General features: G+C 36.1%; 2 protein-coding genes across 3 annotated transcripts; both read right to left on the reverse strand.

Annotated features, from left to right (window-relative positions):
• Window positions 1–6,255: 6,255 nt before the first annotated feature.
• On the reverse strand, window positions 6,256–9,466 carry xcr1b.2 (chemokine (C motif) receptor 1b, duplicate 2). Its single transcript, XM_083525331.1, has one exon. The coding sequence runs from the start codon at window positions 9,121–9,123 to the stop codon at window positions 8,098–8,100; it is 1,026 nt and encodes a 341-aa protein (XP_083381457.1). The 5' UTR covers window positions 9,124–9,466; the 3' UTR covers window positions 6,256–8,097.
• Window positions 9,467–14,052: 4,586 nt separating this feature from the next.
• On the reverse strand, window positions 14,053–16,784 carry xcr1b.1 (chemokine (C motif) receptor 1b, duplicate 1). Of its 2 annotated transcripts, none has more exons than XM_083525329.1 (2): window positions 16,699–16,784; window positions 14,053–16,433 (listed from the first exon to the last, which is right to left on the reverse strand). In XM_083525329.1, the coding sequence occupies exon 2, from the start codon at window positions 16,430–16,432 to the stop codon at window positions 15,398–15,400; it is 1,035 nt and encodes a 344-aa protein (XP_083381455.1). In that variant the 5' UTR covers window position 16,433; window positions 16,699–16,784; the 3' UTR covers window positions 14,053–15,397. The 2 variants fall into 2 exon arrangements, with proteins under 2 accessions (XP_083381455.1, XP_083381456.1); XM_083525330.1 differs by having other exon boundaries at window positions 16,573–16,700.
• Window positions 16,785–19,208: the final 2,424 nt, after the last annotated feature.

The following is a 19,208-nucleotide window of genomic DNA, read 5'->3' on the forward strand; positions in this document are numbered from 1 at the left end:
TAAACTCTCACTTTGTTAAAATGCACCAATTGGCAACTTTCATGAATTACACACACATGTCAAGCAGCTGAAATTCATTCCATGAAGGAGCTTCTCTTGCTAATGTAGTGCAACTGACCCTGACCAGGATTAAGTAATTAGTTGCAATAAATGCTTGACCACAAGTCCTCATTCTGTACAGAAATGTCTATGTAAGCAAGAATTGCCAAGTGGTTAAGGTGTTGGACTTGCAGTTAGATCCAGTAAACAAATGTCCTTGTGGGTTTGAGCCCATACCTGGTAACAGCCATTGTTGATTTCTGACATACTGGAGAACTTCCCAAGGTAATGAACTGACCTTGACCAGAATTCAGTCATTTACGGGCAAAATATACGCGAACAAACTGCACATTTAATTATGGCCTGTTATTGTGGCCAGCCTAAGGCACACCTGTGCAATAATCATGCTGTCTAACCAACATCTTATTATGCCACGCCTGTGAGGTGGATGAATTATCTCTGCAAAGGAGAAGTGCTCACTAAGACAGAGTTAGAAAGATTTGTGAACAATATTTGAGAGAAATAGACCTGTTGTGTATGGAGAAAAAGTCTTACATCTTTAAGATCAGCTCATGAAAAATGGGGCAAAAACAAAAGTGTTGCGTATTATAGTTTTGTTCAGTATAGTTTTACTGACCCGGACCAGGATTCTTATCTGGATTCTGATGAGAAATGTTTAAAGGTCTGAAGAAAGACTCCTATGAGTAAGACTGAGCCACATGTAAACCAGGATGGCCGAGTGGTTAAGGCGTTGGACTTAAGATCCAATGGACAGAAGTCCTCGTGGGTTCAAACCCCACTCCTGGTAGTAGCTTTAGTTGGACTCTCACTTTGTTAAAATGCACCTATTGGCAACTTACAGGAATTACACACAAATTTCAAGCAGCTAAAATCCATTTCATTAAGGACTTTCTCTTGGTTAAGTGGTGAATTGAGTAGTTACTGGCAATAAATGCTTGACCACAAGTCCTCAACTGTTACAGAAACATTCATGGAGATATTTAGTAAATCTATGGAATCCATTAGGGTGTAACACTACTTTTAGGTAAAACCTGTGGAATCCATGATCCTTTAATTGGATCCTTAAAATCCCATAAGCAGTTTAAAGAAAGGATCCTATGTAGAAAGTTGGCCCACAGGTGAACCAGAATGGCCGAGTGGTTAAGGCGTTGGACTTAAGCTCCAATGGACAAATGTTCTTGTGGGTTCAATCCCCACTCCTGGTAGTAGTTTTAGTTGAACTCATTGTTCAAGATGCCAAAAGACAATTTCTCAACTGATTTCTAATGAGAAATGTTTAAAGGTCTGAAGAAAGACTGTTATGATTAAGTCTGCACTACGTGTAAACCAGGATGGCCGAGTGGTTAAGGCGTTGGACTTAAGATCCAATGGACAAATGTCCTCGTGGGTTCAAAGCCCACTCCTGGTAGTAGTTTTAGTTGAATTCTCACTTGGTTACAATGCACCTATTGGCAACTTTCAGAAATTACACACAAATGTCAAGCAGCTGAAATCCATTCCTTGAAGGAGGTTCTCCTGATTATGTAGTGCTGCTGACCCTGACCAGGATTCAGTAATTACTGGCAATAAATGCTTGACCACAAGTCCTCAGTTGGTACAGAAACTACTATGGAAATATTCAGTAAATATGTAGAATCCATTAAGGTGTAACGCTACTTTAAAATAAAATCTGTGGAATTATGGTGGCCCTTTTGTTGTTTCTGATGATAAATTTTAAACATGAGTCCTCAGTTTAAAGAAAGAGTCTTGTGATGAAGGTGAGCCAGGATGGCCAAGTTGTTAAGGCATTGCACTTAAGATCCCATGGATGAATGTCTAAGTAGGTTCAAACCCCACTCCTGGTAACAGCTTTAGTTGAATAAAATTATACAAATTACCAGCAGGTTTTCAGAGAGCTTTATAAAGTAGTGCTACAGACCATGACTCTGCAATTTCCGGCAATAAAATGCCAGAACTATTTTATTGGATTTAAGATCCAATAGATAAATATTCTCATGGGCTCAAACCCCATTCCTAGTAACATACAGCTTTAGTTAAACTTCTGACTTAACTAGAAAACTTGCAATGGAAACATGCAGTAATTAGGCAGAAACATACAAGCTTACAGCTGTTAGTTGAAGACGGGTCTTTCAGAGAACTTCCTAGACCCTGACTTGGATTAATTTCTCATTCAAGCCTTTAGAAGCCTAATGCTAGGATGGTTGAGTGGTGAAGGCGTTGGCCTAAAGATTCAATGGGCATTTGTCCTCGTGTGTTCAAACCCCATTCATGGTAATCCCATGGCTTTAGTTTACTTCAGTAAACTGAAATAGTGTTTATTACTTATCTTGTAGCAGCTAGAAACAGCCATTTCTGGTCCTCCAATCATAACTTCATTGTATTACTTAACTGCTTCTATGAAATTGAAAAAACAAAACAGTTATATATTTTGAAAATGTTATAAATGTTTCAATTACATTTTAAAAGTTTTTTTTTTTTGTCAAATTAGAGCTGAATAAATTGGATCCTATTACTATCGTCAACAGTCTCTGTTCCTCCAATAATCAATGTACAATAATCTATACTAATATTTTGTAATACTGTTGTAATACGTTTTTTTCCCTGTAATAACACTGTCATACTTTTGACAGAAAAGGGCTTTAAGGCTTACAAGTTGTTCTGATTGATGCTAAAAATGCGTCAAACTTTCCCATTTAAATTCATAACACATCTGTGTGGTCTCTGATTCTTTTTCACAACAAACCGAGGAAACACTCATTGGGACTTCTGTCCACTGCATATTAAAGGGTAATGCCAGATGTCCTTCGACCTCAGCTACACGTCTGTTGTGCTCAGGGCCTCGTTCACTGGCAGTACAGTGCTGCTAAAATCCCATCCCTTTGGTCTCAGCATGCTTCTGCTCTAAACTGAGCGCAACCAAAGAGGCTCCACATGGCTCAGGCCACTGCTGCCATCTACTGTATAACAGAAAATTAGCTGTGTACTACTTTCAGATTCAGAATTTAGTATTCAAAGTGTCAAACCTTGGTAGTGGAACCGGTGTTAGTCATCATTCGTGTCTATTTTACTCTCAGAACCGTCTTTGGAGTTTCAGTATGATATGAATAAACCCACTGTAGTAGCGGATTCCTTTAAATAGAGCCTTTATGAGAAAATCAAACATTTTCATGTTGAAAAAATGACGTAATTACTTTTCATCTACAGACTGTTATGACTTGACATTTACGACTGCAAATCCGAATTATAGCATTTTTCTTCTAATTCTACTTACCCTCAAATGCAAAAATAAAGGAAATCCAGGTATGGTATCTTTTTAACAATGTAAAAATCATCTGTATATACACTGTGTCTAACTTCTGTAAAGTTTTACATACATTGTACACATCCCATACATTTTGACATTAACATTTTAATTATTGTTTTATTATATAAATTATATATATATTTTTTTTAGATATGTTCATTTTTATATATATATATATATATATATATATATATATATATATATATATATATATATATATATATATATATATATATATATATATATATATATATAAAATGCAAAAATGTGCTGTAGCTGGTGAGCAAGTAACCAAAGAATATATATTAACATACTATAAATATAAATACACACACACACACACACACACACACACACACACACACACACACACACACACACACACACATATATATATATATATATACATTTATCCACTAATATAATACTTGCTAAACATATATTTTCTATCATATCATATATTTTATGAACATATATATCGTTCTTTGTGGAAATTCAGGTACCAACATATAATCTGACATTTTTTTCCCAAATTCCACATTATTATTCTGATATAATTTATATATATATATATATATGTGGTCTAGTGGTTAAGATGCAGCGCTCCCACCGCTGCGACCCGGGTTCGATTCCCGGTCAGGGAACCATCCCCAACCACTCTTAGTGCCGGTCCCAAGCCCGGATAAATTGGGGAGGGTTGCGTTAGGAAGGGCATCCAGCGTAAAACATGCGCCAAATCAAACGTGCGGAGGATCCGCTGTGGCGACCCCTAACGGGAGAAGCCGAAAAGAAAGTTTATATATATATATATATATATATATATATATATATATATACAGTACAGACCAAAGGTTTGGACACACCTTTTCATTCAAAGAGTTTTCTTTATTTTCATGACTATGGAAATTGTAGAGTCACACTGAAGGCATCAAACCTATGAATTAACACATGTGGAATTATATACATAAAAAAGTGTGAAACAACTGAAAATATGTCATATTGTAGGTTCTATAAAGTAGCCACCTTTTGCTTAGATTACTGCTTTGCACACTCTTGGCATTCTCTTGATGCCTACTTTGAAGAACCTACAATATGACATATTTTCAGTTGAAAAGTATTACTCCTATATGCAAGTGGAGTGTAGATAGACAAATAGACAGTGAGACAGACAGATAGACGGACAGACAGATAGATACAACCCCCAGACCCCTAAGCCCTGTCCAACAACCCCTAAGACGATTCGTAAAAATATTGTCAAAATAAACAGGTACAAATGGTTGAAGACCCTGTTTTATTCATTATAACAACAACTCTGATGGTATTTGGAGTCATAGATGCAAGGTTAATAATAATGCCCTTTTTAGCTCACTGGTTAAAACATTTCTATCATTCAGTTGTGATTTCACTTCCCAGCACTGCCTGCTGTATCCGTCATTGCTGGGTTATTAAGCAAGGCCCTTAACCCCACACAGCGCAGTTGTATTATGTGATAACTGCTAAGTCGCTCTGGATATGGGCATCTGCCAAATGCTGTAAATGTAAATGTTGGAAAGTAACAAAGTGTTTTTATATCATTCCTGTACTTTAGTACATTTTCAAGTATTTGTTTTTTATCAGAGTATTTTCAGAAATTTAGATTTCACAAAATGTGATTAAAATAAATAATAATAATAATGTGTAAAAATTCCTTTCGGCTTTAAAGTGAACACAGGAACAGGTGGTGTGTCTGTAACTATAGAAAACTCTCTCCTTAAACAGGTCTGTGGAACTGCATCCCTTTTATACAGAGCTCGAGATCAGTGCTTTTACTTTTCAGATTTAAATCCATTCCAAAGTTTTGTACTTTTACACAGTAAAAATGGAGAACTTTAACTTTTTATATTTAAAAAAGGAATTTGCACTTTTACTCAAGTACAGGAAGAATCTACTTCATCCAACAGTGTAAATCACGTTCTGTAACATGTAACATTATTGGAAGGCGTCTCCAAAAATCAAAGCTTTGCAACAGCCGGTAATTTTGTACCTTGGGGAAGTCTTCAGGAGTTTGCACTTGAACTGAAACCAATGTACTGTATATGTGTGTGTGTGGGTTTTTGTGTGGGTGTGGATGTGTGTGCATTTGCATGTGTGCATGAATTTTTCAACTTGTACTGTCTTTTAAAGGTGACCCAGAACATTGAATGTAACTATAAAATTTTATGTATAATGCAAAATTGCAATTGTTACAAAAGCGGTATTTTCCTACACAGATAGTTTTTTATCTTTTATCTTTTACATTTAGCTGCTTTGGAGCATTTCTCTAATCATCCTTAATATTTGCAAACCAGTAAGTGCAATTTTTCAAAACAATTTGTACAAACAGTGCAATACATTGAGTTTCTTGCAAAAAGCTGTACTTTTCTTAAAGTCCTCAGTTCGTCTCTCAAAAGTAAGTATTTGTGTCAATAAACATCTCATTCCCATCAGAATGAAAAGTCCCTTTGTCATGTTGTCAGTCTGACGGTGCGCAGTTACAGTATTTATTGATATAAACTACGGTTTGGGTTTTTATTAAAGATGCATAAAATTAGATTTTTTTTCTGTATTGTATATAAGAATTTCAGCAGCAAAAATTCGTTTATTTGTTTGCATATTTGATTTATACCGATTGCACAAGACCGGACAGGATTCACACTTTTACTGTACTGTATTAGCATTTGTTTGTTTCCTGGTTGTTCATCCATTTTCAGAAATTGTAATTATGTCTTCGTCATCAACTAAAGGTTCACGAGATTCACCTTTGACCTGTTTTAGAGAACTGGTTGATCATCGGTCGATCTGACATCGTTCACTCGTCTTCATTTGCGCCATTAAATATTCATCTGCACAATTCATCAATTCAAGTCACAATTAAAAAAAATGTTTCATAAAAATTGAAGCTTGACATTGTGTACAATCAATTACCATTTTTCACAGTTGCTTTGGAGCGTTTCTCAGATCAGAAATGAAATTCTCAAAACTACTTGTTTAACCTTCAGATCATTTCATTATTTGTGCTCAACATAAAAGCATTTCTTGTTGCTTTGAATTAAATTGCGAAAGCTTTAGTACATTAATTTAATTGATTGTGTACGAGAGTCTACTGTTTCTTACACTATCACTTGTTTATGTTCATGTGGATCAAAATATATTATACTGCTTTCACCTGAATAGTTTTAACCCCCAAAACATCTCAGCATCAGTTCATTGAATATGTTGTTGAATTCAAAATAATAGATCTGTCATCTCTATTAAACTTTTCTTTGTAAATGTGTTGAATTGATGAATTGTAAAGATTAATCTTGCATGTCACTAATGAACGGCATCAGATCAACCAATCTCCAAAACAGGTCAAAGGTGAATCTTGTGAACCTTCAATTGGCGACAGACAGACAGAACACAGAATTACAATTTTTGAAAAAGGAAGAACAACCAAGAAACGAACGAACCCTATTACGGTAAAAGTGTGAATCCTGTCCGGTCTTGTGCAATCAAAATAAATACATTTATGCTGCTGAAATTCATCGATGCCAAACAAAAGAAATTTAGCCTTATGCATTTCCAATCGTTATGATACAAACCGTAATTTATATTAAGAAATATTGAAACTGTGCGGCATCATACTGAAAACACAACTAAACATTTCGATGATTTAGTTTGTGAACAACAACAAAGGGACTTTTCATTCTGAAAGGAATGAGATGTTCATTGACTCAAATACTTACTTTTAAGAAATAAACTAAGGACAGTTTTTGCAAGAAATCCAATGTGTTGTGTTGTTCGTACAACACATGATTTGACAAATGCTCCAAAACAACTGAGAAAAGCTGTAAATGAACGCACAAAATATTTGGAATTTGATCAAAGCAACAAGAATGACTTTTATGACGAGCACAAATGATTAAATGATGTGTAGGTTGAACAAGTAGGTTTTGCGAATTTTATTTCTGATATAAAAAACGATCCAGGAACTGAGAAAAAAATTTTTTTACAATGCAATAACTACATTATCACAAGATGCGATATCTAATAATATGATAACAATAACAATAAGAGGAACAACATAAACTGTGATTATACTTTGATTTTGCAAAAAGTTGACTTAACATGGCACAAAGAATTTTTTGTTTCCTGAAACTTTAACACATTCTGTATGTTACCGTAACACCCACGTCTTTCAATTGTGCAACTTGTATAGTTTCATTTTCACCAATAGACAATAGGTGTAAATGCTATAGTTATACGAAAACCCATTGTCTAGAATTTTCTATGTATGAACATTATTTATAGTAATAATAAACAGTGATAATAACAAAAAAAAAAAGAATAAAACATCAATATAAAAAGGGTAAATCTAGCACAATGGAAGGTTCTATCTGTTTTGTTTTTTTGTCTCTTAAAAAAAAAAAAAAAAATAGAAAAAAAAAAGAAAACGGACCACGAACTGAAATCTATTGCAGAAGTGCAGTTATGACCCAAAAAATAGCTTATTTGTTTTATAATTGAAAAATGTTAATGCAAAACACATAAAAAAAGGAAAGATTTAATATAGTAAAAAAAAAAAAACGAATGAAAAATTGAAGATTTTTTTTAATGTAATGATAATCTGGAATATTGTATTTAAAGTGAAAGTAAAAAAAAAAAAGGAAAAAAGGAATCACTCACAAAAAAAAGCAGAAATGTACCAGTTTTGTGTCTGATGTCAGTATCACCTCTCAAATCGATTTGAGCTCCGTTACATTTTGTGGAATTGCAATGCTGGCTCGTTGGTGATTGTTGAAGTAACTGGGGTCTGAGGATCTGTCGGACGGCTCGGTGCTCCGGTGTTGAGGTTTGCAGCACAGGAGCGTGGACAGCATTTTCCTGGACCTCGCCCTGATCAGGAACAAGAGTGGATTGACACAGCAGTGAAAATAGGCTAGGATGCGGCAGGCGATGAAAATCTGATCGAGTCTGCAGTTTGTTACCGGCTCTTGTGGCTTAACGATTATGATGACATGATACGGACCCCAACACACGACGAACGCCAGGATTATGAGAAACACGACCAGGACGGTTTTATATCTCCGGCGGCCTGAGCTGGACATGATCGTGTGCAAGATCTTTCCGTAGCACAAACTAATGATCACGAGTGGAAGGACGAAAAGCATGGCAAACTGAGTGTAGTAACCCACGTAGTCATCGTCAGAATGCATAGATCTGCAAACGCGCACAGAGGCCTGTTTTTCAATGGTGGAGTTCAGGACCTCCTTCATACTGGCTCCAAAGCTGATGAGCGCCGACCCTACGAAAGCCGCCCTCGCGCAATTCAGCCGTCTTCTCCAGGTGAACCACTGGCTGCGCACGACAATGAAGAAAAAGCAGTCGACCGTCATGGCCGTCAGTAACATCAGGCTTCCGTACAAGCCGACGAAATAGGCCCCGGTTAGGACCTTACACATGAAATCACCAAAGACCCAGTCGATCAGATGATCCACAGCCCAGAAAGGAAGCGTCATGGTGAACAGCAGGTCGAAAACCGCCAAGAAGAGCAGAAACAGCATGGTGACCCTTTTGAGATCTTCGTAGCGTGCCAGGGCGTAGACGAGCATGCCGTTCCCGAGGAAGCTGAAGCAACAGATGGCGATGAAACATATTCCTGAGATGTGATGGTATTTCTCTAAATGACACTGCACAATTAACCCATCATAGATGTACTCATACGAGTCATTCATCTCGCTGCTCTGGTTCACTTTATCCATTCCTGCAGGGTCCACGATTGTTGTGTAGTCCTCCTAAAACATTCCTATTACAGTATATCCAAAAACTCGATGTCTGACATGAAGTATGCAAGTTCCAAATGGCTTAAAATAAAACAGATTACAGGGTTTAGTCCGCGAGATGTTCCTCTTTTTTTTTTTTTTTTTTTTTTTGCCTATTCGTCTACTCAGAAAGAAACAAGTTGTGAAACTCACACTTTTGAACAGCATGAAAAGGACTTACACGTTACAGACCACGATGCCTTGGGCAAGTGTGAAAGCGATAGATAATAAATGTCTTCAGCATAAAAAGGCGTTTCCAATATAGAAACGCGTGACACAGTCTTACAACGACCAATCAAATTGTACAGCATCAACAATAATGTCACAATAATGAAAAATCGGACCAAAAAACTCCAATATTGCCCTATGCTTTTCTCTCAGCCTGCGCAGGCTTCCATGGACTTGCAAAGCCACAGGCCACAAACCATCTGATGGCAAAATGTACAGATACTGGAATAAACAGTATTTTAAAATCAGCTGTGGTGCAGACAGAGAACCAAACAGGATGATAAAACAGAATACAACCCTGAAGTTGATTAGTACTTTCATTTATAAATCTCAAAAGAGGAAATGTGCTGTAAACAAAAACACAGCAGGAAGGACTTAAAGTGAACTCAAACCTTGAACTATATTAATAAAATCAATTCTACAGTCAAGAACAGGAATATATATATATATATATATATATATATATATATATATATATATATATATATATATATATATATATATATATTACATTCAATTTGATTTAATTTGTTGTTTCAACAATCATATAATAAGCATATGTCATAATTTCTCAGGCTCACAAAAAATAAATACAGCCACCACTTACACTTGAGCAGAAGCAGGAACCTGGTTCTTGCAAACCTAAATGGAATCAAAACTTAATTAATGACATAGCTAGCACCTTCATTTCTCCAACAAGTTTGAAGTTACTGCTATGAAAAAGGTTTTGCACCAGGTTTGTGCAAAACATGCTTGAGCATTATGTGTAACATGCTAAGAAGAAGCAATATACATATATATATATATATATATATATATATATATATATATACATATATATATATATATATATATATATATATATATATATATATATATATATATATATATTGCTGTTTTTTCTTTTTTGGGGGCATTTTTAATGCAATTTTATCTTCTTAGCAATGTGGAATGAGGGGGTTTCAAAACACATATATGAATCTAAAGGTCAGGTGTCCACAAACTTTAACCCTTATTTGTAGCGTACTTGCATTCTGTCTCAAAATATAAAAAAAAACTGACACTGGAGAGTCCTTACAACGCATAAAAGTGTAAAATAAACTCTTTATCTTAGCTTGTACATCATGTACTCTATAGCTAGCTAACCCAGGTGCATGTCAGTGTGATTAGCATTTTCAAAAGCAGTTACTACTTCTACAGATACACAACAAAATGTTTCATTAACAGCTTGAACACATTAAAACTTTATAGATACTAGATTACAGATATAAATTAGCTTCTTTTTTTCAATGATAATGTGAAAATATCTTGGCTAGCCAGACAGCAAGTTAGCTATTTATTGTTTTTCTATGGCTAATTTAGCTTGCTAACAAGCAAAACAAAGCTACTATTTGATGCATTTTTTTCACAAATTTTACTCAATTTATTTTTCACTTGGTGTCTAATTTTCCTTGTTAGCAGGTATTGCGTGCAATTTTTACTTCATGTGTGCCTTTTTTAAACCAGAGTTTCACTTTAACATCCAGCCTGAAATGAGTCAGTGTTTCCTGTTCAGGAAATCAAATTGTACTGCTACTCAGTCAATCATTTCACAGCTGAGACATGCTGCATAGTGTAATTTAAAACAAGAATATAACTCTATATAAATATATTCTATATATTTCTATAGAAATAGTTGTCAATTTTATCTATTTCCCTATTTATTTATTTATTTATTTATTTAGATTCATATATGCATTTGTTCATTTATACGATATGAATAAACCAGATATTCTGTATATAGTCTTTCTCTTTCTCTCTTTCTCCTTCTCTCTCCTTTTCTTTTTCTCTCTCTAGTGCCTTAAAGAAGACAGTGCTCTCTCATTGATGATGAACTACACATTGTCTTAAAAACATAATGTTGTTTATTCACTGTATTAATTTAATTGTTTTTTCTTTATTTGCAATAAAGAGGTTTTAAATCTCTCTCCCTCTTTCTCTCTCTTAATCTTTCTCACCCTCTTGCTCTCTCTCTCTCTCTCTCTCTCTCTCTCTCTCTCTCTCTCTCTCTCTCTCTCTCTCTTTCTCTCTCTCTCTGTCTCACTCTCTTTCTTTTGTTGTTGCTCTTTTTCACTCTCTCTCTTTTTCTCTTTCTTTCTCTACAAACTGTCATGGGTGAAAAAGAAAGTGCACCCACCTTCATTTCTATACTTTATAGCAGGGGTCACCAACATGGTGCCCGCAGGCACCAGGTAGCCCGCAAGGACCACATGAGTACCACTTTTCTAAATATAGCTGTTTCCTCCTTTGTTAAATCATTGTTGATACTTATTATGAGCAATCATTAACACGATCAGTGTCTTCACATAGATGAATATCATTAATTATTAATTAATTAATTAATTAATTAATAATTAAACTTAAAACTGTGGATAAAACTGGTAGCCCTTCACATTAATCAGTACCCAAGAAGTAGCTCTCAGTTTCAAAAGGTTGGTGACCCCTGCTTTATATCCTTCAGGGCCTAAATAACTTTCTGCAGGAATTTGTTATTGTTTTAAAGAATATTTGACCCACTCTTCTTTACCACATTGCTACAGTTCAATGGTATCTGAAGGTGTTCTTTTGTGCAAAGCTAATTTAATATCCTACTTCAGCACCTCAATGGGAATAAGGTTTGTACTTTTTTTTCCGATTTTAGCAAAATAGATGTCGGTCTGCTGGTGTGCTTGCACTATAATGGTAAATGGCTTCATTTTTGTCTCCAGAATATTCTACAAGACTAAGATTTCATTGTTATGTAAATGACTGCAAGCTTTGCCAGGTCTTGTTGCTGCCAAAAAAAGCTTAAACTCTTCAACTATTTGCCCTCAACTATCACCCTCCCACCACTAGGCTTCACAGTTGTATAGGTGTTTGTGGTGATGAGTAGCATTAGGTTTTGCCAAACACCATGATAACCAGACTTCTTCACATTGGTTTCATCAGACCAAAAGTTAAAAAGTCAATTCTTTCAGAACTGTTGTGAATTGTTCATGTTGCCCTTTTTCTAGCTGCCCTTCCATGAAAATCTTATGGAAAAGTAGGATTCTTCTTTATATTTCTGAACATGGAAGATGGGCAGCTATCATGAAGGCTTTCTAATAATTCCTCACTGTAGAACAATACATTTCAAATTGTCTGGAGACGGCCTTATAACCCCTCCTAGAATAATGAGCAGCAGTAATTGTTTTCCTTGGTTCATGCTTGACATCCTTTCTATTTGGCATGATGGAGACACACCTGAATGCTTCCTGCACCAAACTGACATATCTTGTAGATTTCATTGCCAACACCTGCTGTTTTTCTGCTAAATACTCTCTTAATGACTGTCCTTAATTTTTTTTCCCATCTTGTTTTTTAATTATTATTATTATTGGTTTATATTTTGGAGTAAATAAATGACTAGATCTTAAAATGTGGATTATTTTTGTTTTCACCCGAGGTTATTTGGAGGTTTATAAAAGTTGGTGAGGAAAATATAATTGGCATTCATTTATAATAAATAAAAACAAAACCAGTGGTGGGTGGTCATACACTGATCTAAACACTATCAGAAGCACTGACCTACATTTACAACCTAAATTCTAATATTTGTTCCATGAAATTGTATTAATTTATTCCCAACAGTTTATTCTCTTCATTTCGTAGCGTTTCTCTTGGCTGCACTGCTTCCAGGACGTGTATGTGGATGTTAGATTTTTTGTCCAATTAAATTTTAGCCTCTATGTGCTGCCATGTCAATCTAATCTGCCTTCAAAGTCTGTACTGCTGGCTCTTTCACCATTGAGAATATTATAAATGAGTTTGTTTCTTTAACCAATCAGATTTCATATTCGCCTCACAGGGCAGCTAGCTGGCCCAGAATAGCGTCAGCATTTTTCCATCCAATCAGAGGACAGAGAAATTGATTTGGTCACGGACATACATAAAAATAAATTTTTAAGAAAAGCTAGACATCATAAGAAGGTCGGCCAAACACAAGCTAGTTGTCTCAGCCCAGGAAAGGGTTTGTTCACCAATTTCATACCAGTGAATACGAGCGGTACCACTGGATTACAGCCTCTGAGGAGCGCTGCAAATTACGAGTCTGCATCTCTGTAAGTAGGTTGTATTTTATTTACATTTTAATGTTTTTGTCATGTTATTAGACAAATATTGATTCTGAACTGCTCCAGATGATGTAGTTGTCACAGTTGCGGTTGTAGTGTAGAGGTTTAAAGTTGTCTTAACTGGGTTTCTTGCTTTAGTAAAATGGTATCCACCATCCATATGTGTAATGTCTCTCTAGGGTAAGTCCCCACTGAACGCCCAGGTACCAAAAGCACGGCCCGCCACTGTACCGAAACATAGAATAATTTTTTTTCCCCACAAGATCTATGTTTCAGTCTTACTCACAGCCCAAACAAACATTTCAGTATCATTTGAAGTCATCAAAATAACCATAGAGTAAGTAGCTGCTTCGTTTTTGTACATCAGGTTGAGCTGCTTCGATCGACATTTGCTTACATGTTTTTTAATTTTGATCAAGAGTTCAGAAATGTATAACTCTTGCATCGATGTGAATGTAGTTAGCAAATGATGAAAATACAGTAAAAAAAATAAATAAATGCACCAAAAATGTTGATCATATTTGATTTATTATTTTCGAAACACCAACTGTGGAGACGTACATGACAGAAAAAAATTATGCAATCACTTTCAGCCATTTTATTTAGTATTTTGAGCATTTTAAATACAGCTAAATAATATTTCTGAGAGATTAGTAATATCGAAGAAAAGGTCTTCATTTCCTACCCTTTAAACCCTCTGTAAAGATTCTGTTCTACAGATTGGAGAACAGTGCAGAGATCATTTCGGGCTAAAAACGAAAGCAGAAGACGTGCAGAAATGGAGAAACTAGTTCGATCTGTCACATGTCCCACAGTTTTACAGTATATTTATTAAGCATAACTTCATGATTGTTATTAGCAAATTTAGGGTTACACCAGTAAAAAATGATTGGTCCTGCACAAATAGATTTTTAATAGCACATATTATTAAAATATTAAAAAAATATTGCATTAAAAGGTTTTTCTCATAGAAGACCCTTGCACAGTATTAGAACCACCAACCCCCTGACCCTTAAAAAAGGCTGTCTGGGCCCCTAATTTCCTTCCATAGTATTCATTTGCAGGTTCATAATAAAATTTGTTGTCTTTGAGGAGATAGTGGTAGGTTGCATGAGGACAAGTGGTTGCTCAGTGGTTAAGCTGCTGGCCTTCATCTCAGAAGATCATGAGTTTGATTCCCAGCAACTCCAAACTGCCATTGGTGGATCCTTGGGCAAGGACTTTTTACTTTTAATTATTGAGGCCCTATGGATAAAGGCATCTGGCAAGAAGACAAATTTTGTTTTCTGAAATTCATCTAAATCGATTTAATAAAATTGAAATTGACATTGGATTTAACTTGGATTTGTCAGACTGATTATTGGATTTGGGATGGAAGCATAGGAATTTTACATCAAACAGCAGAATAGTACATGTATAATGCATAAGTTTTTGATTGTTATATGCAAATTTTGATAGATAGATAGATAGATAGATAGATAGATAGATAGATAGATAGATAGATAGATAGATAGATAGATAGATAGATTACTTTATTAATTCCAGATAAAAAACATTAGTTAAAAAATTGGCCGGGTACAAATACATTTTTAATAGCACATATAAAAAAAAAAAAAATAAAAAAAAATTATATATATATATATATATATTTATTATTGTGCATTTGTACAATAATCCACAAAAACTGAGATTTTTTTTTACAGTCTTTTGCAGTCAATCTCAGTTTTTGTGGATTACTGTACAAATTCAGGATAAAAAAAAGATATAGAAAACTTTCAAATACAAAATATTTGTGAAACGGGTTGAAATTTGAAAGCTCACAGGTACTTCGGGCTGCTTTCCTGCTGTCAGAGGCTCTAATAAGAGGTCATTTCCTCGTTATTCGAGTAAATCAGATGGCTCTGGCGTCTGTCAAAAGGCTGCTCGTCTTGCTTGCAGAAGGTCTTGAGCGCCTTCTTGAGGTGATCTCTGAACTTGACACCCATGAAGACGTAAAAGACCGGATTGAGGCAGCAGTGCGAGAACGCCAACAGTCGGGAGATGTGGAAAACGTAATCCAGCATAGTGCTCATGTGGCACTCGTTGAACGGCGAGACATTGAACGAGATCAGAGAACTTAGGAAGATGGAGATGTTATATGGTGCCCAACCCAAGTAAAATGTCACCACGATGCACAGGATGAGCTTGACGGTCTTGGGCCGGGTGTGTGCTGTGGGCCTGAGGAGGCGTCCGAGGATCCGTATGTAGCAGAATGCGATGGTGAAGAAGGCGGCGAGAAAGAAGGCGTTTTGCATGTACGTGCCCCCCCGATTCCAGTGGGCGCTGTAAGTGCAGTAAACTTCTGGTTTATCTGAATGGTAGGAGATATCGACTTTACTGAAGATGAGATAAGGGGTTGCAGCACCGAAGCTCAGGAACCAGATTAACGCAGAAATCCCGATGGAGTAGTATGTGGTCCGGTTCAAGAGCACAGCCAGCGGGTGCACCACAGCCACGTATCGATGAATTGTCATAACAGTGAGGAAGATCAGGCTGCTGTAGAAACCCAGGTAGAAGATGAAACGGATTGATTTGCACGCAACTTCTCCAAATGTCCAGCCCCAGATGAGTTCGAAGGTCCAGAAGGGCAGGCCAATGGTAAAGACCAGGTCTGAGATGGCCAGGTTCAAGAGGAACGCATTGGTCATGGATTTAAGGTTTTCATATTTAATCAGCACCCACAGGACCAATGCGTTTCCCACACAGCTGAACACGGTGACCAGGATAAAAATGATTGGTGTGATCGTGGCTTCAAACGCGATCACTGTGTTTTTGTGGCATGGCCCTTCAATTAAACCTGAATAATTAAAATCGTATTCATCTGTGGAATTGTTGCCTTCAAACAGAGCCATGCTAAAGGAAAAGACATAAAAAATACAGTATGTATTCAGACGAAATAGAAAATGCACAGAATAAATATTTCAGGTTCTGTCTTGTTAAAAATGATTTCTAGAGCTTTTTTAAAAGACGAACAAGGTTCCATTTATCCGACCTTCTTCACTGTGTCCCATTTACCGACTTCATCACACAAAGCAAACCTCCACTAACAACATTGTAACTACATTTTACTAGTATCTTCTGCGCTATATATTCTTGATGGCTTATATTAATTCCATACCTGACATAAGCGCTCCGCGGTTGGTCTCCAAAATGCGGTCTCTAAGGTGAGGACGTCTGGTACTGCTTCAATTCCTTTTTGAAACTCTATCAGAAATACACAGTTCCTATTCATTTAAATACCATGGAAACTCCTTCTCCCCCTTTTTTTATCCCCTATTGCTGCCTAAACAGTTTTGACCTGTTCAATTTTAGCTACTCGTCTGTTAGATCGGACCACACGGGCCAGCGTGAGCCTCGGCCGTCCATGACCCTGTCGCCGGTTCACCACTGTTCCTTACTTAGACCACTTTGGATAGACACTGACCACTACGGACTGGTAAAACCCCACAGTTTTAGAGATGCTCTGGCCCAGTCTTCTAGACATCATATAGAGGCCGTATGTTTATGAACGTCCAGTGCTCCCTGCGATTTTGCGAGCAGCCTTGTGCTGCCATTTGTTGTTGTGTTACAAAAATAGACTCAAAACATTTTTAGACTACCTCATATATTATTTTATTACCACGTTATCTGTGTAAAGCTGCATCAAGGCAATGTCTATTCTCAAAAGCGCTATACAAATAAAAATGAATTGAATTGAACTTCCTGAAGAGAGAAGTCAGAAGACCATGGCACGGCTGGTCCGAGCAGACAGGAGGACTACACTATGGTAGCTCAAATAACGATTCTTTACAACAGTCGTAAGCATTTTGAAATTGATCCTAATTCTAGGCAGATTGGATACAAGATTGTGTTTGTCTCCAGTTAGACAAGAACAGGAATCTGAGGGAAAAGTGGACACCAAATCTGGACAATAGTAAAAATATCCTCTGGTCTTTCTAGACTTTTCAACTGTCCATTAGTGTAAAAACAAGTAAGTGCAAATAAAAACAAAAACAATATTTATAATTAATATTAAGAAAATAATATTTGAGTGTAATAATAAATAGTAGAATAATAAATAGTAAAATATCTACAGGTTCCCTGCTCTTTGGTTTCACAGGGGTACTGGAACCTTAGAACTCTTTCAGTCACATTTTCAGTAAGGAATTGAAAAATGTCATTTAGATTGTTTTGAGACAATGATCTGTTTACAATAACTTTTATTATTACTGTTATTATTATTATTATTATTATCATTATTACTACTATTATCTATCTATCTATCTATCTATCTATCTATCTATCTATCTATCTATCTATCTATCTATCTATCTATCTATGTTACGGACTGCAGGCTATAGTGTGTGTGTGTGTGTGTGTGTGTGTGTGTGTGTGTGTGTGTGTGTGTGTGTGTGTGTGTGTGTGTGTGTGTGAGAGAGAGAGAGCGAGAGAGAGAGAGAGAGAGAGAGAGAGAGAGAGAGAGAGAGAGGTAGTAAGAGAGCGAGAAAGACCAATACAACTTATGTAGAACTGAGAATTCATTCAGTGACATTTTAAGTAAGGAACTTAAGAAGTTTTTTGATTATATATATATATATATACATAAATAATAAAAAAACTTCTTAAGTTCCTTACTTAAAATGTATATATAATTATATGATGTGGGACCTTCTATAGACAGGTGTGTGTCTTTCCAAATCATGTCCAACTGAATATACCACAGCTGGACTCCAATCAGGCTCAGTTTTGAGTGTCATGGCAAAGGCTGTGAATACTTTTATTTATTTATTATTTTTTTAATTGGCAAAGATTTCAAACAAACTTCTTTGTTGTCATTATGGTTATTGTTTATAGAATTTTAAGGAAAATAATTAATTGAATTCATTTTGGAATAACACTGTAATTATAAATTATGGAAAAAATAATGAATAGTTCCCAGACGTACTGCATATATACAGGTACATTTCAATAAATTAGAATATTATTAAAAAGTTTAGTAATACAATACAAAAAAATTCTCATTCTCCTCCATCTCACAATCCACTTGTGGAGCATAGGCACTGATGAAATTTATCATCACCCCTTAACATCCAGCTTCACGTTCATCACTCTATCAGAAACTCTCTTCACCTCCGCTACACTCTTACTGTACTCTCCCTTCAGAATCCCCCCTACACCATTTCTCTTTCCATCCACACCATGATAGAATAGGTTAAACCCACCGCCAATGTTCCTCGACTTACTCCCTTTCCACTTGGACTCCTAAATACACAACACAATATCTACCTTTCTCCTCTCCATCATATCAGCTCCTTCTCTCCCTTTACCAGTCATAGTACCAACATTTAAAGTGCCTTCCTAACCTCTACTCTACACTTCTCCTTTCCATGTCATCTCTGTAGACATCTTCCCACTCTTCTTCTTCTTCTTTGTCTTCTTCAGCCAAAGGTGGCCCAATTTCCACCGGTACCCTGTGGCGGTTGTTGGTAACCCGGGCCTCGACCGATACGGTATGAAATTCTAGTTTGTAATCTGCATATCTGATTTGGCACATGTTTTTCACTGGCTTGTGCAACCATAATGGCTGAGTTGCTCCACAGGCTTCATGTTATAAAAAAAATATATCAGTAATTATTCACTAAATTCCAA

Source organism: Silurus aristotelis, assembly GCF_946808225.1.
Source record: "Silurus aristotelis genome assembly, chromosome: 22".
Taxonomy (NCBI): Eukaryota; Metazoa; Chordata; class Actinopteri; order Siluriformes; family Siluridae; genus Silurus; species Silurus aristotelis.